Source organism: Columba livia, chromosome 13 (genome assembly GCF_036013475.1).
Source record: "Columba livia isolate bColLiv1 breed racing homer chromosome 13, bColLiv1.pat.W.v2, whole genome shotgun sequence".
Taxonomy (NCBI): Eukaryota; Metazoa; Chordata; class Aves; order Columbiformes; family Columbidae; genus Columba; species Columba livia.
In genome coordinates, this window is record NC_088614.1 from 10902884 (window position 1) to 10926705 (window position 23822).

General features: G+C 49.9%; 2 protein-coding genes across 3 annotated transcripts in view; one reads left to right on the top strand and one right to left on the bottom strand.

The window, feature by feature from the left end:
* The window catches only part of GNAO1 (G protein subunit alpha o1), a 145704-nt gene extending 129334 nt beyond the window's left edge, over positions 1 to 16370 (top strand). Inside the window, exons 7-8 of one of the 2 annotated variants that reach the window (XM_065028935.1) lie at positions 11862 to 12015; positions 14537 to 16370. In XM_065028935.1, coding sequence (XP_064885007.1) covers positions 11862 to 12015; positions 14537 to 14724 — 342 coding nt within the window. In that variant the 3' untranslated portion in view covers positions 14725 to 16370. Of the gene's footprint in view, positions 1 to 2120; positions 9130 to 11861; positions 12016 to 14536 lie in introns of those variants that run through there. The other variant, XM_065028936.1, reaches the window with a different exon arrangement.
* Positions 16371 to 18703: 2333 nt separating this feature from the next.
* AMFR (autocrine motility factor receptor) overlaps positions 18704 to 23822 on the bottom strand; it is a 28541-nt gene continuing 23422 nt past the window's right edge. The window contains exons 13-14 of the mRNA XM_065028931.1: positions 21861 to 22045; positions 18704 to 20263 (exon numbers count right to left, since the gene is read on the bottom strand). Coding sequence (XP_064885003.1) covers positions 20113 to 20263; positions 21861 to 22045 — 336 coding nt within the window. The 3' untranslated portion in view covers positions 18704 to 20112. The remainder of the gene's footprint in view (positions 20264 to 21860; positions 22046 to 23822) is intronic.

Here is a 23822-nt window from a genome sequence, read left to right on the forward strand (position 1 = left end):
TCTGAAACAGAACTGAGGAATATTGCACCCCAAGGCGTTCAGCAATTCTGTTAAAATTTGGAAGGTAGCTCATACTAACATCAAGCCAGACTTCAGACCCAAGCAAACACTTAAGCTTGCTCACCCATGCCTTGCTGGCCACAGCTGGGTGGATGAAGCCCTTGTTGCCTTGTGAAAAAGCAGCATTATTAGAAAGCTGCCCTGGAGTTAAAAAGAGTTATTTGATGAAAACCTATAAATCAAACAAGCAGACTTTCAACGTCACAAGTCGGTTCCACAGAATGCTTTTAATAAAATTAAGTTCCTGATGTCCATTAGTTCTGCTGACAGGGAATTATTAGAAGACTGCATCCACAAATTTGCTTGCTATATGCTGGAGCACTGACTGTTTCCATCCCCGTAATTCACTCATGCTTTTAACTAATCCACAATACTTAGTGAAACAGCAGCAGAATCCAGGGCATGTTTTAAACCAAGCTGGCATTACTGATTCCCTGCTTTCCCAGGTGGAATCCAGCATCTAAATCCTCATGCCTTTGAACAACCAGCTTCCCTTTCATAAAGGACCCACCTGGTGGTGTGCAGCATGTGAATCTCTTCCCGAACTCTTTACACAGGTTTTCATGCAGGAACCTGCTTCCAGCAAACATTTTGCTTGTCTTACTTCAAGCATATTCTTAGGTCTCACGGTCTTCATGAGCTCTTGTCTTCAACTAGTGATGCATGTGTAGAATCATAGAATTATTTTGATTGGAAAAGACCCTCAAGATCATTGAGTCCAAGCATTAACCCAACACTGGCACCAACCCATGTCCCTAAGAACCTCATCTACATGCCTTTTAAACCCCTCCAGGGATGGTGACTCTACCACTTCCCTGGGCAGCCTGTTCCGATGTCTGACAACCATGTCCATGAAGAATTTTTCCTAATATCCAATCTAAACCTCCCTTTGTACAACTTGAGGCCATTTCTTCTCGTCGTATCGCTTGTTACTTGGGAGAAGAGGCCAACCCCCCTCACTACAACCTCCTTTCAGGTAGTTGTAGAGAGCAAGTATGTATATGTGAGTGCAAGTGATTTCCCAGATCAGCTGCCTTCAACCACAGCAAATCTCAAGCCCAAGTAAGCTTCTCTTTGACAGATAACAACGTTTCCCATCAGTGAAGCATCATAAAGGGATTCAAGAGCACTAGTGGTGTGACCACGTAGAGGCCACCGGGGCTCGGGGGCTCTAGCACTGCTGTGGGGCTGCACTCCAGGCCAGCCAGAGAAACTGAGCCAAACTGGGCTTATCCAGGCTAAGCAAGTGCCAGCATGGAGCTCTGTGTGTGAGCACTGTCCAGGCTGGCCAGACCAGAAAGGATCTGCTCGTTTGTGTGGTGCTCTCAAGCTTTTTTAGCACAAAACCTGATGGCTGATGAGGTTTGGCACAGACATGTCTATACATCAAACCAAGAAACTCCTTGTGGTGTGATTTTAGCCACAGCTCTAACAGAGGGTACTGGCATCCGAGTTCCTCAAAAGGAGGGACATTTTGTGTTACCTTTTTGCGGGTTTTTTTTTGAAAGAACCCCACTTTGCCCTGTATTAGAGGCTGGATCTTTTCATGTCCTTTTCTCTTAGTGATTCAGGAAAAGGAGGGCACAGTTACCAATACTGCCCTCAACCCATGGACGTTTTTGCTCCTCTTTTCCATCAAAAGCTGAAACTTTAATAAAAAAAACTAAAAATGGGAAAAAGCTAGGCCTTTGCACCAGGTCAAACACTTCCCGCATTCCTGGCAGGTCTTTTCTCTTTTTTTGTCAGCATTATTTCTTCTGGCTTCCCCATCATAGCCTGTTTAACACTCGGTTCCCTCACCCATTTCATCTTTATACACTATAAAGAGCAACTCAGAATAAAAATACAGCTGAGCTGACAGTCAGAGAACATCTCCTCCTTGCAGCAATCCTGGCTGGTCATAGTGCCTGTCCCTGAGATGGAGACGGAGCGACTGGGTTGCAGCAGCCTCATACGAACTTGCCATGTCCCTACAAAGGGGCTCTTGCAGGCACCCGGTGGATTTAGGGTTACGGGATCACTTTGACCCACTCTTTTTCCTTTTGTCTCGACTCTCACAGGCCCCAGCTCTTTCACAGAGGCGGTGGCTTACATCCAGGCTCAGTACGAGAGCAAGAACAAGTCCCCCAACAAGGAGATCTACACGCACATCACCTGCGCCACCGACACCAACAACATCCAGTTCGTCTTCGACGCCGTCACGGATGTCATCATCGCCAACAACTTACGGGGATGCGGACTCTACTAACGCATTCTTCTCCCCTCCTCACACCCGCCTGGGAGCATCATCCAGTCCCATGGACAGGTCCTCTCTCTTTCTTGTTTTTCCTCCTCAGAAGATGATGAGGAAGAAATAAATCCCTCCTCCTGTCCCAGAAAACTTTGCAGCGAGTTCTGCTTTCCCCAGGCCTGTTTTATTTTATTTTAGTTTATTTTTGGTTCATTCCCTTGCTGCCTCGTTCTACTCCTCCGTTCCGATTCACAGCACTGTAGGGGGAGCTACCGCGTTGCCCACAAAGTGCTTTTCAGCTGTCAAAAGGCAAAAATACATCAGTTTTTTTAAAAAAAAAAAAAAAAAGAAAAAGAAAAAACTCAAAGCCTTAAAATACTGGTCAGCAACAGTGTAGTTTGGAACCAAAACTTCTCTTGTCCTTGAAATTAAGGGATGTTTTTAATTCTCCTGGCTATTTATCCTCTTTTCGTAAACACTATTCATTTGGGAAGTGCTAGGTAGAACATGATCACTTTGAGGGTACCTTACGGTTCCAGTTCCTACCCCAGAGCCAGAGGGGTTGGTGTTGAATGCAACCACCACAGCTTGAATTTGTTTATTCTCCTTTTTTTCAGACAGCTATTTGAACAAGTAAATCAGCCAGATTCAGTTCTGCTGGTGTCTGAGTGAGAGGGACACTGTAAAAAAACATACTAAGCCTTATCTAAAAGCATTCATTACCAGTAACAGTTTTACCTCAAGTTTTTAAAAATTGATGTTAAAATATGTCTAGTGGTTTCAGTAACCCATATCTGAGGCGCTTTGCTGGGCTTGGATCCCTGGAGCGTAAGCAGCATGGATGTCCTGGGGACAGCATGCTGGTGAGGACCCTGCACATGGTGACATCCCAAGGAGGACACCAGCCGGGGGACCCCAGGACCTTTCCCAAAGCACCTCCCAGCCTCATGATTTCAGCACAAGCAATGCTCCTCTGCAAGTATGTGGCATCTCTTTCCAGACTTTGGCCCTAAATTACTTGAAGGTGCACCAAAAATACTTAGCCCTGGCTTCTTGTGGGTAGAGTTTGACCTTCAAGTACCTAAAATACAGAGAGGTGTTTTGGGAAACCTCATGGTGCCTGGGTGACTGCAGGGTGTGCAGAGCCTCGCGGCTCTTTATCACACCTCAGGCATGTAAATACCCTGGAGAAGCCCAACCGCAGGAGCAGGTAGCTTGCCCATGTCGTCTCCTCCCTGAGCATCCAGGAGAGACAGCTCCAGGTTTGGTGTCTGCAGTCAGGGCATCTCTTTACCAATATCTAAGACAAGAGGGATGGTTCATACTGGACATGTCATGGCAAGGGAAGGGTCAGGGAGCTGATTTGAGCTGCGTGATGGAGTAGGAAGGAAAAGTGCAGGGAAGAGAGAGAAAGGAGGAAGGAAGGGCAGGGGAAGAGGTGTAGAAAGGGCAAGGGGAGCACCCAGCACAGTGAAACAGGGAGGAGGACAGACGTGGGGAGGGCAGGACAAACACGGCTGGGCTGGGGTACGTGTGGCCAAGACTCGCTGTTGGGTGAAGGCAGAGGGTAGTGTGAGATTTGGGGTGTCACCTCTGGGTAGGTGGAGGGACCCTTAGAAACCCACCCCGAAAGCTTGTTTGATGGCTGGGTGAGATGGCCACCTCTGAGGTCCCATGGCATGGCACCTGAGGGCAGGGAAGCTACACTGGTCCCTGCCTCTTCTCTGCCTCTCCAAAACGTCCATGATCCTGGAAATCGTGAGGCTCTCCAGGCTGGCCAAAAGCCCAGCTGTCCTCTCCTGGGAGCCCAGGCTAGGGATGGCTTTCAGGTCTCAGGAGGTCTGAATTTTCTCCAGTGCCATGTCTGAGAGGGACGACACCTCCCTTCTCGCTGTGCCCATCTGGCATCATGTGAGAGCAGCCTGGAGCCCAAGGCAAGAGGGGGCACAGGGTGGAGAGGTCTGTTGGGAGAGGTTTGCTGGGGTCAGATTGGGGCAGAAGTTTTAGAAGGGAGATGAGGCAGGTTGAGGCAGCTGGAAGGAAGGGAAGGGCAGCTGTGAGGTGAAGGAAAGCCCCCAGAGGAGGTTGTGTTCTGCTGGGATAATGTGGGACAACCATGACAAAACCCAGACAGGGATGCAAGTGGGAGCACTGCGGGGCAAACAGGGGAGGCCTGTGGAGGAGAATAAGGTGGCTTTTGCCCATCTAACCAGCTCCCAGCCCAGCTTGGGTGGCAGCTGGGTCAGCAACCCCCTAGATAGCGATAAATGATAGAACTGGATTTAGTATTGGACCCTGAAGCTCCACTGCTGCTCTGCAGGATGCTCACAGCAACAACACGGGGGCTCTGCCTTCCCTGTTCTGACCCATCTTTGTCTTCTCCATCTCAGCCTTAAAATACCTCTGGCAACATCAGCTCCCACAAAGAGCTGGCCAGCCAGCAAAGCCAGGAGCCCCTCTCTGCTCCTTAAGGCACATCCCACCCCTAAGTCTTGTTTTCCCAGGTCTCAGCCCTTCTCCCAGCTCCATTTAATGCCAACACACCCTACTGTACAACCGTAAACCAAAGTAACACTGACCACAAGGCCTGTGTGTTTAATTGTATTTGGTTTAGCTCAGGATTTTCAGAGTCAGTGGGAAAGGTTTCCAAATAAAGGATTTTCAGTGGGAAGCACCTGCCCAGTCCTCTGGTTCCTTGGAAGGGACCAGCCACATGCCCCAACCCTGAAGGGATTTAAGTGCATGTTGAGCTTTAGTCCCTGGAGATTAAAACCAAGGGAATGACAGTAAAATGCCACCAACCTGTTTGTTTTTGCAGAGAGAGAAGTTTGGTGCACAAATAGGCAATGAGAAAAAGAAATATGCAGGAATCAGGGCCACCCCTGCCAAACTTCCCCTCCACTCCAAGCTGAGCTTTCTGCTTGCATCCCCTCTACTGATCTCAGAGGTCATTTTAGTCCAAATTCAGTCCCTTGCTTTGCTTTTCAAGCAATGCTCAGTGGCAACAGGACGGTGTTTCTGCTACAGAAGGGGCAGGGAATTAACTAGAGGGATGCAGAGGAGCAGGGATGCTCCTGGAGCTCATCCCATGCAGGTGGCCAAGTCACATCACTAACACCCACTATCCAAATGTGTGCTGAGTGTCAGAATAAGGGCTAAAAAGCTGAGTGTTGGTTACGTTTGGCACATAAAGCATACGTAACAACCAGACCCAAAGTGAAGCACCAGAGCTGCGTGTAGTGGTGAGGTCATGACTTGGATTAGCAGTGAGGCAGGTCTTTAGGAAGCTATTCTAGAAGGATTTGATCAGCAGCACTAGAAGTTTGGAGGTTTTCTGTTCCCACCCCTTGCTCTGGGTGACATTTTATCCAAGCAAACAAGTAACAGAAGCTGCTCCCAGTGAAGGTAGCACCAAGCCAAGGCTACAGGAGTTCCCAGCGTAAAGCACACAGGAAAATGTTGGTGAAGACAATTTAAATTAACTCCAAACTCTACCAAATGCAGCCAGGTCACCAGTGTCAGGTCGGTGCAGTCCATCCACCACACTAGATTCAGGAGGCAACCCGTGCCTGGCTGTGAGATCCAAACCCCTCCTGCCCCAGCCCTTCCAAAGCTCTTGCTGGTTCCCTAGCACGGTGGTGATGATCCACGGCTGGTGGTCCACAGGGAGAAAAGGGAGAAAAAGAGGGGGAAATGTTGACAGGCAGTGCCTTTTCTTTCATTTTCTTTGGCATATTGTATGTCTAACGCTTCATTTCAGCTGCTACTGCTGACATTCCCTCCCTCACACGGGTGTCGTGAGGATTCACTGACAAAGGCTGAAAACAGCGTTTGGAAGATGAAATGCTTCCAGTATTAAACACTATTATTTCTCCCGCTTGATGGCCTTGTATAGATTTTTGTCTCCAGAACGCCTGCCAAAGCATTACTCACTGCTGGCTTTCTGCATCCTCCCAAGCCTTTTCTGACAGATGTGCCTTCTGCAGGCAATCTTTTGCCCCGCGCTTTTTCCAAACTCCAGCAATCCCTACACCAATTACCTAGAAGGATCTTGAAATGCATCCCCTGCTTTCAAAAGCCCTCCTCTGAATAGTCCCTTGTGCTTTGCAATCACAACACTCCAAATCCAGACCCTTAGAGGCCCCGAGTTGTATTGAATTTGCCGTCTCCCCATAGTAGGGATGTTGCAACTGGTAGAGATGCAATAGAAATCATACCGGGGCATGGGGGACATGTTTTAAAAGCACAGTGATTCACAAAATTGAAACACATACACCCTGCTGCCCTTCAAACCTAACATGAAAATTGGCAAAAGATGCGCTTTTTGGGGTGCGGGAGCTTTTTCATGATTCAGGTTACTTGTCCAGCAGCAGCATCCAAGGGGTGTTATATTGAAAGCAGCATTAGCAACTCTCAATGAGCTTCAGGCAGCAGCAAAAATAAAGAAGGGAGCCCTCATTGACAATGAGAGGGTCAGGGGTGCGGAGCTGTGAGACAAAAATGCAAATAGTTCCTTTATTTAAACAGCAATGTCAATGAAATAGAGAAACCTGTAGAAGGAAAACCTTGAAATGACTCTGTAGATGAGGCTGCAGAGCACTGTGCTCCTTGGGAGGATGCAGGAGCTGGGCTTGTTAGGAGAGCAAGCAATAAACACACACGAGGAAAGCACACATTAAAATATTAGTACAGCCACCTATTTCAAAGGCCAGTTTTGTCTTTAGCAAATAGAGTTCACACTCTCGTTTTCACAGGCGGCCACAGGAGCCCAGGCGAGCGGCAGGGTAGCGGGACCATCTGTCCCCTCCGTCTGCCAGCCCCGGGCTGTCCCTGCTGCCCTGCCCTCCCGACGAGCCCAAGCCAGGTCTCGCGAGGGGTCTGTCAGGCTCCCACCGCCCTCCCAGAAATTCTTCCTCCTAAAGAGTGTTGTACAAGAATTAGCTTCTTGCCTTCAGCCAGCTTTCCTGGCCAGTCTGTCCCTCTACAGAGCGGAGAGCATCCTCAGGAAGAGGCTGCCGTGCCTCCTCAGTAAATGTGATTTTGTTTTACAGGACACCAGACATATTAATGAGAGCAGTCAATACTGTAATGTACATTAAAATGTAACTGGTGGGTTTAATCTGTTGTGGCATAAGCCAAATGCTTGACTGCAAGGGAACAGACTTTGTTCTCAAGCCGAGAATGCCATCTCCAGGAGGTCAGGGTGGGACACCAATATATCCTTTTGCCAAAACATCCCCATGAACCCCGTTGCTGCTGTGTAAAGCATCAGGCAGCCCTCACTGTGCTGTTCCACAAGGCACCAGGTTCAGTTGGGGGTGCCAGACATCCCCCTCATGGATTGCACAGCTGATGCTGTAAAAGGGACCAACCCTGCACTGTCGCCTGTGTGATGTGCCCGAGTATTTTGTGGCCAAAAACTCTCCAGCTGTAGCCAGGGAGACATTTGTTGTTAAGTTCCTGGGATCAAGGCTGACCATTTGTCAAGTCGATTAGTGAAGCTTAGTACTAGTGTGTTTGTGTCTTTGTCGTGGGCCAGGTTTGTCTTTACAACTAAAAACTCCACAACCATTTCCAAGGAGACTGGAACACTCACTGATGATCTGACGCTGGGCGCGTCACGGTCAGTAGGGAAGGTGCTACTGAGCATCATCCCCAACCACCCAAACCCCTCACACACCAGCATCCCTGACACACACCCCAGAAAGCAGAGACGTCTGAGTGGCACTAAGGAGCGGATCTCAGTCCTGCCTCCATCTCCTGGAGGAACCAGCAGACAGAAAGACTCTCCCAAAGCGCCCCGAGACTTGAGCGTATGTTGTAATTTCTGAGCTCCTGCAATGACATGAGATAACTGGTGCTGACAGATATAGGTACATGACCTATATGAGATGTTACACGGAGAATGTGGCTATGGAAAGGGGCTTCTCGCAGGACTGCCTGTGTCTGAACCAGCCGCCTGCGAGAGCTTTATTTGTGCTGCCCAGGCTGGCGAGCAAACATGAGCAAGTACTGCTCGGAAACATTGAGGTGTTAATAAGAGGGGGAGAACCAAAGCCTGACAGCCGGCACCCCCCAGGGGAAGGAAAGGGCAGGGAGCCAGGATGGAGACAAGGCAGAAAAAGCCCATTTCCATCTCCCGAGAGAGCAGCTCAGCCCTCCCAGGCACTGTGAGCAGCAGAGATGGGAGCAGAGACGGGAAGGAGGTGGAGGGCTGGGAGGCGGACTGATGCTCGCTGTCTCAGCCCCTCTCCCACCCAGCGCCTTGGAGATTAGTCTTGAGACCAAATCCTGACTGTCCTGTAGTGCAGGCAAGTGGCTCTGGGTCTAACTCCCCTGCTCCAGGTGGGTAGAGGAGATCATAGTGGGTAACAACAGGATTTGCAGCATTGCTGGAATCTCACCAGCTTTTCCAGTGCAGGAACAACCCAGCACCACCAGACGAGCAAATAAGGTTGTTTAAAGACCAGCTGTTGCTCCATTAAATAGCCCAGTCCCTAATTTAACATCCTCACCCCTTTCCCCCCCACCTCCCTTACCCCCCTTTCAGCTCAACAAGGGAACGGTGACCATCACCCGCCTCTGGGCTCCCCACCCCCACCACAGCTCTTCCCCACGGATCACCAGAGGCCGCCACGAATTTCTTTTTGCCGATTTCCCGCTGAATCATTTTCTCCTGCATGTTTGATGGCCCAAACTGTATTAACTGTAATTTTGTACGAAGAGTGACTGTCCACCGGTTTAATAGAGCATTAGTTATTGTAATAATTTATTGGCTGTCGGTAATGTATTTATTAGTTACAAAATGTTAATAAAGTGCCAGCTCTTTTCTAGTGTGAGAGGGTTTTTATTGTGTCTCCCTTGAGCGTGTCCGGCTGCTCAAGCCCGTTATTTACCCCATGCCTGCTCTGTGCACACACGTATGGCATGCGCCTGTGGTGTCATCTGCCACAGCCTTATTCACCTGGAAATAAGACATTTGGAAAGGATGTAACCAAAAGGTATTTAATTGTAAGTAAGTATTTGATGGGGATTTTTTTCCTTTGTTTTGCTGGCCACCCTCTTGCTCCTCCAAATGAGCAAGATTTGCAGTTCTTTTTCTGCCATCTCTTCACACAATCCTCGCAATTAGAGGCAAGAGAGCCATTTCTGGGTCGATTCAATAAATGGTGCTTTTTCCCCCCTATGCAGTCACACAGTACTTGGAGCACCTTTCTCTTCCTTTGAAATAACATTTGTGCTAGTTCTTTTATGTTTAAACCAAAGATCTTCCATTATTTGGGGCATGAAATAAATGCAAAGAACTTGAAGAAGCCAAGAGAAAATTTTCCATAAACCTCAAAGGAAAACAAACTTATTTTTAATCGACTTCACCAATTTCCAGTGATGCGACTTCAGCTGGACCCATCCTTGGACACGTATTCCCAAATGTCCCACCCCGTGGATCAGACAGAATTAGGGGCCAGCTCTGAGAAAAACGAACAGCTCTGAGACAAAGGACTTTTCTTTGTATACTTGTATTGGAGATTTTAAAAAAATTCCTTGAGAATTCCATCCTGCCCAGGGCCCAAAAGCCTCCAGGGCTATTCTCCCTGCGCTGGGGATGTTGAGTCCCATGGACACATGCTTTGTTTCAGCTGCTCCTCCTCCCCACCACCATCTTACCTTTATATAAACATACATATATGGGACAAGGAAAAAGCCCACCCAGACACTTTCCATGAAAATCTTAAGACCCAGCATTTTCGCAACAGCCGCAAGTCAAGAAGAACCACATCCTTTTGTGGCAGTTTGTTTTCCCTGTGAATAAGGCTTTTTTATTCTAAAAGAAGGATCAGATGAGGACCTGAAGCTTTGGAAAGCAGTTGCTTGGCATCCCTCGCTACTCTTTGTCAAGGAACCAGCAGTGTAATCTCAGAGCCTTTCAAGATGAAATCAGACATCTGCTAAATTTTGCATGCAAAGCTACAGCTGAAGTGTAGCTAATAAAATGACTCACTAATAAAACATTCATGGAAAACTCCAAAATGTGTAATTGGGTCATCATTTCATTAGGAAACACGTGTGTTATCGCAAAATCTTTGGCAAGACCAAAGCCTTCCCTTGCTGCGCCTCCAAAAAATAAAAGGGGCTGGGGGGGATGTTGCTGCAGAAGGGGGTCTCTGCTGCTCCCGGTGTCACCCAAGGCTTTTCTAAAGAGCTGTGTGTCCCTGTGTGACCAGCCCCGCCAGCACTTGGGGCTCAGCCCCAGGAGGGGGTTACAGATTGGGCCACAGCAGGACCAGCGGCTTTGGACTTTCCCAAGCCCTGGTTTGGAACCAGAAGCTTTGCAAGCTCAAGCAGTCAGCAAGGTGGGTATTGGCAGTTTGGGCACAGAGCGCCTGAAAGTTCTCCCAAAGTCATTAGTGGAGCAGCATGGAACAGCTTTCTGTTTATTCTAAGAGCAAGTTAATGATGGAGAAGATGTTTTGAGCCCTTCTCAAGAGCCAGATCTGTCCTGTCCAGTGGCACCTTCCCACTAACAGCAAGTGCATGTGCCTGCCCGCATGGACACCCTGTGGCTGCTTGAGTGACACCTGAAAATATGCAGTGGTGCCCTGTGACAGCTGCTTCTGCACAGGACAACCCCACCTCCTCCTCTTCTGTCCTCCTGTCTGCTCTCTGCTCCTTTCTGGTAACAGCTTCTGCAGCACAGGGGGGGAAATGGCTTATTTGGCTTTGGTCCACATGTGAAAGGAAAATTACTGGTGGTTTTTTTTTTTTTTTTTAGTTACAGCTTTGTGAGATTTGCCTCTTTATGCTCCTACTAAACGCTTCTATGCTGAACATCTCTCTGGAGCAGCCTGCAAGCCCAGGGTGCTCGGAGAGCTGTGAGGTGGCCAGCAGAGGCATCTGCAGTGGGTTCCTCACCCACGACCCAACCACCACCACGGTATTTTCAAAGACTGGCTGGATATTTCTGCAGGGGCAGAAGGGCACAGCCAGGACAGGACCCACCCCAGCCTCCGGGCAGCCCCTCAGCACCGGTCACACCACATGATGGCAGCGCTCGGCACAAGTCCCCCTCCAGGCAGGTCCATGGGACCACGCCAGATGGCCAAAACTCCCTCCATCCCAGTCGCCGTGCCCAGCACGTCTCAGCTGGTGGCCAGTGCTGCCTGTCCATCCTTTATTTAGGCTCTGCAAGTGATGCTTTGGGGTGACCAGCCCCTGAGGGGATGCAGGTGAGACCAGAAGGCCGCAGCCCCCTTTCCTACTCCTCAGTTTGCACAGGTGACAAGAAAGTGAGGGGTTTTTTCTGCTCTTCCTTGAAGCTTCAGGCATCAGCCCTGCTGGATCAGCAGCAGAGGCTCTGCAGGGAGATCAGCTGCATCCTTCAGCCTGGGCCGAGAGCAGCATCCTGTCTCCTCCTCTTGTATAACCACTCGCATTTACCAGTGTCTTATTTTAGAGATTGTTTTTTTTTCTTTCTAACCATTTCAATTCAGAAAAGTGTTCTCCTCTTCTCTAACTCTTTCTTTCTCTTTGCCTTTCTCTCTCCCTTCTCCTCCCTTCGTGTTCCCTGTTGCAGAACCGCATGCACGAATCTCTCATGCTCTTCGACTCCATCTGTAACAACAAATTCTTCATCGATACCTCCATCATTCTCTTCCTCAACAAGAAAGACCTATTTGCCGAGAAGATCAAGAAATCACCTCTGACCATCTGTTTCCCTGAGTACACAGGTAGGTGCCGGGGCTGACGTGGCACAGCCCAACATGACATCCACCACCACACCGCCGGGGGCTGCGTCTCGCCACAGAGCTGGGCAGGGGGACGGAGGGAACAGGGCACCTTTATGGGTGGGCAAAAGCACTGCCACCTTGGAGAGCTGTGGTGCAGCTCCAGCACCTGCTCCTGGGGAGGGGTCGTGTCCTGCGCACGGTCGGTTCTTACAGCAAAGGTGCACAACCAGCCAGTGGGACAGAGAGGTGGTCAAGATGATGATGATGGTGGTCAAGATGATGATGATGGTGGTCAAGATGATGATGATGGTGGTCAAGATGATGATGATGGTGGTCAAGATGAGTTAAGACAAATGGAGATGAGCTTTAATGAGTCTGGCCCCAGGTAGCTGTGGAAAGGAGAAGCCTTGGTGAAAACCAACTGCCCACATTTGCTTCAAAGCTCCTGCTAGAAGAACCAAGACATATGGTCCTCTGAGCTGCACCCCCTGTTTGTGTCCTCCCAGAAGTGCCTTTGCACAGGGTGCAGCTGGGGATGGAAAGACCCCCTTTACAGCAGAAATCTGTGAAACCACAAGATCATATGTTTTTAACTGAAACCAGCGTTGCTTGGCAGAAAGAACAAAACCCAAGAAAATGGAGCAAGAATAGATGTCCCTTCTGAATTCTCTAAGGGAAATAAAAATAAATCAGTTCAGATTCAGAGGCTCCAGCGTCTCCTACAGACACCTGAACACCTCTGAACAATTCCACCCAGCGCACACCCACCCTGGATTCCAGACCCTGGGGACAAGTGGGTCCCCCAGCAAGACTGGGCCCATCCTCCCACAGCACCTGCGCCCCAGCATTTCCACCAGAGGTTTTCAGGTTTCTCCAGCACAACAGCAGCATTACTTCCATCCCAGCCACCTGGGGGAACATGCCAAACTACCCCACATGGAGCTGTACAGCACATCTCAGCCACCCCAGGGAGGGGGACAGCCCAGTGTCACTGAGACACCTGCCGCATCAGGAAGGAAGAAAACCAGCAAGCTGGAAAAGGAAAATAAATCTCCAGATAACAGCAGCTCTTCCAAAGGCGATTTTAGGGGCGTAATTCAGGCTTTGCAGCTTCCCCAAGGGGCTGGGCACAGCCACTCTCACTGCCATAAGCAGCTTAATGCAATAATGCACATTTTTCGGCTCAAACATCTGGCCCCTCTCCAGTCTGCCTTGCCAAAGTGAACCCCCCACACACACTCAGCTGAGCGAGCACAACAGCAGTGCATCCCCCCCCACTAAGGGGACCCACCCAGCACCCATGGGTGACATTGCAATGGCTACCAACCCTCCCCCTGCCTGACTGACCGGGGGGCCACCAGGCCCCCCGGCCTTTCTCCCCCCCACTGTGGGTCGTGCCATGGGGAACTCACCAGTAATGCTGGGACGAGGATCTGAGCATCCAACCACCCCTAGCACAGCCTGGCTGGGCACAGCTGGGGGCTGCTTCCCGCTCCCTGGGTGATAAAGGAGAGAGGGTGGGGAGGGGAAAGTGGCAACACCTGTGGAGGAAGGGAGGAGGCTCCAACAGAGCCCAGGTGCTTGGTGATTTGGGGGAAAATCACAGAACATCAGGGATTGGAGGTGACCTCAAAAGCTCATCCAGTGCAATCCCCCCATGGAGCAGGAACACCCAGATGAGGTTACACAGGAAGGTGTCCAGTTGGTTGGAATGTCTGCAGAGAAGGAGACTCCACAACCCCCTGGGCAGCCTGGGCCAGGCTCTGCCACCCTCACCATGAAGAAGTTTCTTCTCAGATTTAAGTGGAACCTCCTGTGTTTCAGTTTGAACCCATTACCCCTTGTCCTATCATTGGTTGTCACTGAGAAGAGCCTGGCTCCATCCTCCTGATACTCACCCTTTACATATTGATAAACATTTATGAGGTCCCCCCTCAGTCTCCTTGTCTCCAAGCTCCAGAGCCCCAGCTCACTCAGCCTTTCCTCACACGGGAGATGCTCCTCTCCATCATCTTTGTTGCCCTGCACTGGACTCTCTCCAGCAGTTCCCTGTCCTGCTGGAACTGAGGGGCCACAACTGGACACAATATTCCAGGTGTGGTCTCCCCAGGGCAGAGCAGAGGGGCAGGAGAACCTCTCTGACCTACTGACCACCCCCTTCTAACCCACCCCAGGTACCATTGGCCTTCCTGGCCACAAGGGCCCAGTGCTGGCTCATGGCCACCCTGCTGTCCCCAGGACCCCCAGGTCACTTTCCCCTACACTGCTCTCTAATAGGTCATTCCCCAAAATGGGACAGATGGGTGGAAAAGTGTAGGTGGGAGGGAAAGGATAGGGGGAGAAGGCCTAAATGGACCCTGCTAAGGGGTGAATTGGGGGGAAAAAAAGTGGAAAATAAATACGTTTTACCTATGTTTGGTTTTTTAATAGACATAAAGCACTTTGCAAGCAGCGAGGGGGTGGGAAGGTGGTGACCGCGGCTCTGACACCCCCCGCTCTGTCCCCCCACCTCTGCCCGCAGGTCCCAACACCTACGAGGACGCGGCCGCCTACATCCAAGCACAATTCGAAAGCAAAAACCGCTCCCCCAACAAGGAGATTTACTGCCACATGACGTGTGCCACAGACACGAACAACATCCAGGTGGTGTTTGACGCCGTCACCGACATCATCATTGCCAACAACCTGCGGGGCTGCGGCTTGTACTGACCCACGGCGGCGATCCCGGCACCGGGAGAGAGGAGAAGCAAACAAACAAGTAAAGTTAAAAATAAACAAAAAAACAACAAAAAAAACGACGCAACCACACACAGACACACACACAGACACACACACACACACACACACACGCGTGCGCGGGAATGAAGTAAAAAAAAGGCGAAACAAAATGAAAAAAAAATAGATTGCGTGAGAGAAAAAAATCGTAATCGTTATCGTGCAAGTTGGTAAATAAAAAGGCGTAAGGAAAAATTATATATATACGTATATATATATATAAAAAAGAGTCCACACCCACCTCTTTAGTTAGTCTGACGGGGCTGCGGGCAGAACCCCCCGCGCCTTCCCGGGGTCCCAGCGTGGGGCACTGGGGGCTGGGGGCTCTGCCCGGGCGCCCCCGAGCAGCACCCCCCGCGCTGCTCCGGCCGTGGGGTATTTGACCGTGGGGTTTATGTTTGAATTATCGTTATTAATTTTGCGGGTTGGGGTTTTTTTTAATGATGGCGAATTATTTTGATTCCCAGCGGGGGCAAGGCCGAGCTGCCCCCGCCCTACCCAGGCCCCCCCGCCAGCTCGAGGAGCTGAAAGATAAAGTGTTTTCCATAAATACATAAAAACGGGGGGGATTGAACACTCGCCCCCCGGCCCGTCCGTGTGCTGTAGCGTGAAAGGGAAAGAACAGCGACAAGCAGAGCTCTCCCATTTCCCGTGCGGGGGGCGCTGGGCTGGGACCCCCTCCTGCCGCCCCCCAACGGGTTTGGGGTGTTTTGGGTCAGATTTTTTCAAATCCTCCCCCCAAGGCCAAACCCCCAGAGCTGGAGCCGCGGGGTTTGTCCCCATTTTCACCCCCTCCCGCTTTAACAACCCCGCTCGCTCTCCGGGTTCGGATCCAAAAGCACAGCCTGGATGGGACCCCCAACCCCTCCTATTCGGGGCAGGTTATACAGATATATATTTTATTTTCTCTTTTATTTTGTTTGTTTAGGGTATATTTTGGTTTTGTTTGGGTTTTATTCATTTTTAACCCTTTCCGGTGAACGCTTTTTTGTGCTGCTTTCTCTTCCCCCCCCGCGACCCTCCGTCCCCCCAGTGAATGGTGTTTTTTCTCTCATGTGGGGATGTTTGTGCTGAGAAAACAAAACAAAACAAAAAGGACAAAAAAAAAGAAAAAAAACTTTAAAAAAAAACTATAAAAAAAAAAAGCAAGAATGAAAATGATTTAAAAATTTTAAAAAACACACACAAAACCACAAAAAAATAATTAAAAATAATTTAAAAAAAAAAAACAACAAAAATCGAATGTAGTGTTTACATCGGAGCCACCGTTTCCATGAGCAACCCTTCGTCATTTCTACTTTGGTTGGTAACCCGACGTCACGGTTTCACTTTGACCTTTGCTGGAGAAGAGCGGTCACTCCTGTTTGAAACAAAATCCATAAAGAAAGAGGAAACTACAAAAAAAAAAGGAAAAAAAAAAAAGAAAAATATTATATATATATATATAAAGCGCCAGGTCTTTCTAAGCCTTTCTATTACCAATCAGTGAGGTTTCTGTGATATATTACACACTGCCAATCTCTTTCTCTGAATAATGGAAAAATTCATGTGTAGCTCAATAAAGAGAATGTTTGTCTGTACCCCGGGCTCTCCCCCCGCGCCTCCGCCTGCTTCTTATGGGGGGAATAACAGAAAAATAGCCAAAAAATCACATTTTTGGGGGTTTTCTGCTGGTAGCATGAGCAGGGGGGTGGGCTAAGAGCTGGGCGCAGCTCTTTGAGAGCTCTTTGAGACAGCTCAGGTTGCTTCCCAACGTTTCTGGAGCAAAAATCCCTCCCAAAAAACTCCCCAAGCAAGAAAATATTTGTGTTTATTTCAGGAATGCAAAGAGAGTCTTCAGGGTAAGTCCTTTGTCTTTGTGGCAACGTTGGCAACCCCACGACGTGCGAGTCTTTTTCCCCCGAGCTATAGAGGAAGGTTCTCCAAGAGGTTGGGATCTTCTCACTGCTGCAGAAGCAATTTGGGTTGGTTTTGGTTGGTTGGTTGTCGTTGTTATTTTGTCATGGTTGGTTGGTTGTGGTTGGTTGGGTGGGTTTTGTTGTTTTGTTTGGCTTTAGTTGGGTTTTTTTTTTGTTTGGTTTGGTTTTCCCCCACAATTTGGGTTTTTTTCTCACAGTTTAGGGTTTGGGGTTTTTTTTGCAGTTTGGGTCAATTTTCTTACATCCTCCTTGTCCCGGGTCGCCCACCACTCCACACGCGCCTCCGCCCAAACCAGCCCCCGCCCCTGCAGCGAGTTGTGTCCCCAGGGTGCGTGGGGACAGATCCTGGCCAGGACCCGCTCCCCAGGGAACAGCGGGAGAGAAGGTGAGAAATCCAAGAGGAGAAGTCTGGACAGAATAGCCCGGGAGTCTGTGAACCATCCCACACACCTCGGTTCAGCTCCAGGAGTTCCCGCATCAGCCCCTTTGCTCTCCCTGTGGCAGCCGGAGCAAGCGCAGGGTGCTGGGTTTTCATAGAACCATGGAATGGTTTGGGTTGGAAAGACCTTCAAAGCTCACCCAGTGCCACCCCTGCCATGAGCAGGGACATCTTCACCAGCTCAGGTTGCTCAGAGCCCCGTCCAGCCTGGCCTGGGATGTCTCCAGGGATGGGGCATTCACCACCTCTCTGGGCAACCTGGGACAGGGTTTCACCACCCTCAGTGTCAAAATTTTCTTCCTCATGTCTGGCCTGAATCTCCCCTCCTTCAGTTTAAAACCATCAGCCCTCGTCCTGTTGCAACAGGCCCTGCTAAAAAATCTGTCTCCATCTTTCTTACAGGCCCCTTTTGAGTACAGAAAGGCCACAATAAGGTCTCCCTGGAGCCTTCTCTGCAGCTGAACACCCCAACTCTTTCAGTCTGTCCTCCCAGCAGAGCTGTTCCAGCCTCGGATCATTTCTGTGGCTCCTCTGGCCCCTCTCCAACAGGTCCATGTCTGTCCTGTGCTGAGACCCCAGAGCTGGACCAGCACTGCAGGGGCGTCTCACCAGAGCAGAGGAACAGAATCACCTCCCTGCTCAATGGGCTCACAGCACCTTCTCCTTCCCAACTGATCTGCTGCTGGGTGAAGGGCTGGATCCCCCAGAGGGTCCCTCAGTAGGCAGAGAGGGGCTGGTGGCCCAGAGTTGCTTTAATGGCACCTTTCCAGGCCAGCAAGAACATGAGAAATCAGGGACTGATTTTTTTGTTGTGTGGGGGTGGCTGAGATGCCGCACAGCTCAGCAGAGGCCGGGGGTGGTTTGTGCGGCGCTGCTGCCCAGGGAAGCCCCAGGGAACTGGGGGCTCTTCAGCTGCTGCACCTGAGGAGAGAGAAGGAAACCTCTCCAGGGGCAGCTGTGCCTCCCTGGGCAGGTGGGCAGGCTGGGAGAGGACACACCAAGGTGGTGGAGACCTTTAGGTCAAGCCCAAAGCTAGGCCAAAGCCTGTCCTGGCTGCAGGATCGCCTCTGATGAGATGAAGGGCGAGGGGGTCATTCTGCATCATCATGTAAAGTCTCCCAGAAATGCAGCAGGACAGAGGACCTCCAGGAAGCCCAGGGCAGGATTGCTGTGCTGTTTTCCCCTCTCCCATCTGTGCTCCCAGAGGTAACATGGACTCTGCTGCTTGAATAAAGCCCCAGCTCCCTCCTGTTCACACGTACAGCAGCTCTCACCCCTTCTGCACACTGCCAGACTGTTCAAAACCCCATTTTATTTTTACAGTCACTCAAGACACTATTTCTCCTCCATTTCTATGCTCACAGCATGATAATTCCAGGAGCAGCTCCTGCTCTGCAGCCCCAGGCTTGGGAAAATGTTCCCAAACCCAGTGCTGGGCGGCTGTGCCCCCTCTGATCACGACAGAAAGTGAGGAGGAAGGGGACCAGGTGCTACCTTTACACACCGAACACACACCAGGAACATAAGAAGTCACACTACAGAAATTTCCAAACAATTTCCAACACTGACCAAGAGTTTATTTTTTTTTAAACAATAAAAACAAAGCAGCTCTGAGCAAAACCAAAGATCTCAAAAAAAAGTTCTTTGAAGTTTACTAATAGCATTGCAAGGTAAGGCTTCCCAAAGAGTTTTATTGAAATAAATTATTTTCACCTAAACATTGAGATACAACTCCTCTCATTAAATTCACCCTCAAATGTCCTAAAAACCAACAGTAAAAAAAGTTACCAACAATTCTAGATAACACTGGGTTCCTTCTAAAGGACAGCAATACTAGAACTCACTCTTCAGAAGTTTAAAAATTAAGTAATTGCCGTGGAAAACTGAACTACACAAGCTCGCTCCGGCAGCTCCACGTGCATCTCGTGTCAAAGTCCTTTAAAAATGCCAGAGGCTGGCGGGCCGGGCTGCAGCCGAGGCCCCGGCGCCCCCGCGCTCTGAATAAACTCGCAGTGAAATTGTGGGGTTAAGAAAACGAAATAAAAAGCAAGATATCGGAGCTTTCTCCATGGAGTCCCATCCGTGTTGCTCCGGAGTCCAGAACAGGCGGGTTTTTCCTCTTATAGTCCCTTGGTTTATGGTAACACTGCATTGCGGGGGCTGGAACGCACCTCACGCCCCCTCTTCTTCACTCGATTCCCCTCAATCTCGTGCTTGTTTCTGGTCACAAAAGGCAAAGGAAAACAACGCAGCCCCTGGTGAGGGAACAGAGCCAGAGTCTGACAGTGCAGAGGGGCCCGGCCGCTGTAAACAAACTATTTCATGCTGGAATCATGTGAACCGGCGCTTTGCTACAAAATGCATTAATTAGGTTGGGGTTTTTTTCTGCGTTACGTAGCCAGACAACTTCCATCCATCCGGTCTGCGAACGGACTTTCCAGCGATGCCACCCCGGCCCTTCACACCGCCCTGTGTAACACCCGTTATTCTCGACACGAACGGGGACAGCAGAGCGGGTGCCTGCTCATCTGCCGCAGGGTTTGCTGCAAATTTCTAAGCTTTCTTGGAATAACTCTCGCTGACCTCGAGCTGAACGTGCCAGTGCCCTCCGCAACCTGCACCCACAGCTGCTAATTCGGAACACACTTTCCCCGGCCTCTGCTGCGCGGCCGGCCTGGTACCACACGCTACCTGCAGAAATCACGCCCGCGGTTTAGCATTTGCCTTTTGCTTGTGGAGGGGATCAACGTCACATAGAAAATATTACAAAAAAGGTTAATTTGTCAGCTGTCCAAACATTATTAGACCACATGCTTTATACAGCAGAGAGGCAGCCAGCTCGCTCGGCAGCACAGCTGGCTGGACTCTGAAGAGACACTTTCCTGCTGGTACAGAAAGCGCGGGGGGGTTGTATTTAATTTATTTATCAGCACTGCTCACGAGGAGGAGGGGGGGCCACGAGCGCTAGGAGTTCTGCTGCATCTGGAGTCTCCGTTCGGCGGCGGCAGCGAGCGTCCTGCGGCGCAGCGTGACGGCATCGGCGGCCGCTCCCTCAGGCGCAGGAGAGGGCTTCTCTGTGGCCAGCTCCTCATCAGAGGTTTTGTTTAAATAGCGCCTGCAAGAGGAACAAGGAAAAGACGGGTGAGCAGAGCCTGCCTCGTGTGGGCTCTGGAAAAGACATCACTGGTGCATCCGTGGAGTCAGGGAAGATCGCAAGGCTCACCCAAAGCAGGAACATACCTTGACACAAGCTACGCACTCCAAAACCAGCCTGTATTACCTAAGACAGGCTTTGCAGAGCTGGCAGAAGCTCTCAGTTTTTGTGCAAGACTCCTGTGTCCATGAGAAGGAGCCAGTTCTAAGGGCTGGAGCTCTACCCGTAACTCAGAGCAACTCCCTGAGGCTGCAGGTGAGTTACTGAATCTCTCTGCTCCTGTTATTCCACCACTTGTAGGATGCTGCAGCATCCACCACAAGAAGTCCCACCCTGATGACGAGTAAGCCTTGGCCAGAAGGGGCACCAGGGCCACAAAGTGAAAGATGAGGCAAAAATACAAGGAAGCAGCTGCCAGAGTTAACATCCCAATGAATTTTTACACTTAGTGACAAAATACAGCAGTTTGTGATTCTGCAGCTCTTCAGCATTGGAAGGGAACCAGTAAACTAGAAAGTCAAAAATACTTTGTTGCCCTAAATGCCATTTTTCAGACATCAAGGAAAACGATGCTGCAAGGCCCTGGAGACAATTATTTGACATTTCATTCTCTCACGGATGCCCTGAGCAATCCTATTTATAGACAAACTCTTAAAAGGTGTCACAGTCCCATGTATTTATATGATGGCGTTTCAGTGTGGGGGAAAAAACAAACAAAAAGAACCCCCATCAAAACCAAAAAATCCCAAACAAAACAAAAACCCAACAGTGTAGGCAGCCTGATAACACCAAAGGATGCATAACTCAACATAGTTTTGCAGACCCTGTCTGTTAGTTTCCCTGTGATACAAATGCAGGGACAACATTTCTTACAAATGCTAAAAAGCTTTCTCTACACCACTGAAGTGCTTTTCATTCTCTTTTTCATCAGCAACTGGATGCTAGTAAAGCTCCTCAACATGACTGCAATGCATGTAGAAGAAAAGTTGAACTCTACCTATAGCACCTATTTACCAGCTGGGCTAAAGGACGCCGTCCAGCTGGTCGCTCTCTCGCCAGCAGCGGTGACCCGCGGGTCAGGAGCCGCTCTCCGGTGCATTCAGAAGGGGTCGCCGGCCAACTGCAAACTGCTCCGTGCTCCAGGCACTGCTCTGTACCTGTGAGGAGCGGTGTTCAGCTGCCAGAGCACAGGCAGCGCGGGCTGACACGTGTGCTGGGAGACAAGTTACAGATTACCAGAGAACTCGGCACAAGTGACATGTTCTCACTTATTACAGGCTCAGAATAAAGCCCATCGAAGCTGGAAAATCACCCTCTGATTTCAAAGAGCTTCGCATCAACCACTTAGGAAGCTGTGTACACGTTGGGACACACGGAGCTATTTCAGAGTTGGGTTTATGAGTTGACTTAACCAGCACCCTGAGCCTGCTGGAGCAGATGTGTTTGTTCCTCTTACTATTTGGATCAGCTCAGGGTCTTGGTGGTCACAATCCATTTGCAACCCATTCTGGGGCACTATAACCAAGTGCTCATCCTGGAACGTTAGGAAAGAACGTACTTTCGAGCTTGCTGCAACAAGTCCTCCTTGCGCTGAACCAACATACGCTGCCTTTCATCCGCTGACTTGGAAAAGCGACTTCCCCTGGCCTCAAAATCTTCTGCTTCACTGGGCTCTACTTCCATTTCACTGAACTCTGCCATTTCTTCCAGTCTTGAGTTGAGCTCGAGTGGCACTCGCTCAGTCTAAGAGAAAAGAAAAAGGAAAAAAAAAGTCACAAGTCTCTGCAAAATTTGCTAACAGGGCTTCTTCGCACCAAATCAATGAGCTACAAAGAACTGTCATTTTCTGAGGCACTGGAAGAAACGAGACTCTCACCTGCTGTACCCAATTCCCTTGGGCTCCTTTGAAAACCTCAGCCAAAATACATAACAAAGCTATTTCAAAACGTGTTCAAAGAGCCTGTATTCTATAATGCTGTATCTTTTATGCCATGCTTGAAAGTAATCTCAGAGACAAACATTAATTACTCATAATTAATGCTCTACGAAAATGGGGCACTTCTAATAGTCAGATTCTGCAGCTGACTTGACAAGCAATGCAACAGTAAAGAGTTGAAAGAGCAGAAATCCATGTACTACAGAAAGAATAGCAAATGTATTTGCAAAGAGGATGCGTGCTTGAGAAGGGAATTTATGAGGCTTCGGTTCACTGAAATCATCGTGTATTCGGGCTGCTGGCGCAAGGCTGGCAACCGTCCCAAGCGCGGCGTGTCAATAACAGGAGCTGGCAGCCCCGCGCACAGCTCGTCACCCCTGACAGCCGCCGACACCGCAGCGCGAGAACTGAGCTGATGAATGATGACGCTGGTGAACAGGTGAAGCAGCAGATCCTGATCCCATCCTGTCATATACGATCAGATCAGCTCTGTGATTGAAAGGCAAGATGTTACTAAGCGTGGTAGCACCAAAAAACAAATCACCTCAATGAAAGGCTTAAGGATTGAGCCATTATTTGGTATCCCAGAGGATTACTCAAGTAGGACGCATCAAAGAGGTACTGGCCAAAGCAGCTCCTACCGTCTAGTCTTGGGCCTTTGGTGCCATCATGCAAGAGCCTCGACAGATGGTGATGCGGCGACCGCGGGGGAACCGCTGCCCAAGTCCCACCAGCCCAACTCAGCCGTATCACAGTGCACAATGTTTCAGCAGCTGATGTGCAAAACAAGTTGAGTCATCTCAAAGCCCTAGAGACGTCCCAGTAACGCAACCGCGCCAACGCAATGCCTTTGGAGCGCAAAAACCGGGACGGATGTCACTTCCCATCACCGCGGTGAACCAAGCAGGAAGGCCAGGGCCCCAGCCAGAGCAGGGCAAACACCGCAACCTCAAACACAAGTATGGCTTCAGCCTATTTCAGCAAAACCCATCAATTCCAGCATGCTGGGGAAGGGCTCCCTGTGTCGCACACACTAATGCACTGGGATAACATGGTGGGGCATTGTTGGACGGCCTCAAAGCAGTGCCACAGCTCAGAGGAGGAAGCCAGAGCTCCACGGAACAGTCTCCCAGATTTTACGCAGACCCACGGCAACCTCGGCAGACCAGGTATGGAGCAACCCAACGGCTGCATCCCATCACCACACAGGTGGGTGCGGAAAAGGGCAGCTCTGCTGGGCAAAGCAGCGAGGAGGGTGCTCGTTAGAACCGATGTGCACCCAAGAACATTTTTCCTCCCTGGGCCATTTGTATCAGAAGATCCAAGCTAGCTCACAAAGATGCAAAAATCAATACCCAGAGCCCATTCCTTTATCTGAGCACAAGAGTGGTTACTGAGGAGGTTTTAGAGACAAAAATATCATAACTAAATGCAGTGCGGGTTATGACAAGCCTCAGTATGAGAGCAGATCTCAGATGCAGAAACCCGTACACTACACAAACTACTCCTCCTTCAGGCTCCAAGAAGAAAAAAAGTTACTTTCATGAAAGCCATGGGATGCCTCAGAAGTGTCCCTAGAGTCAC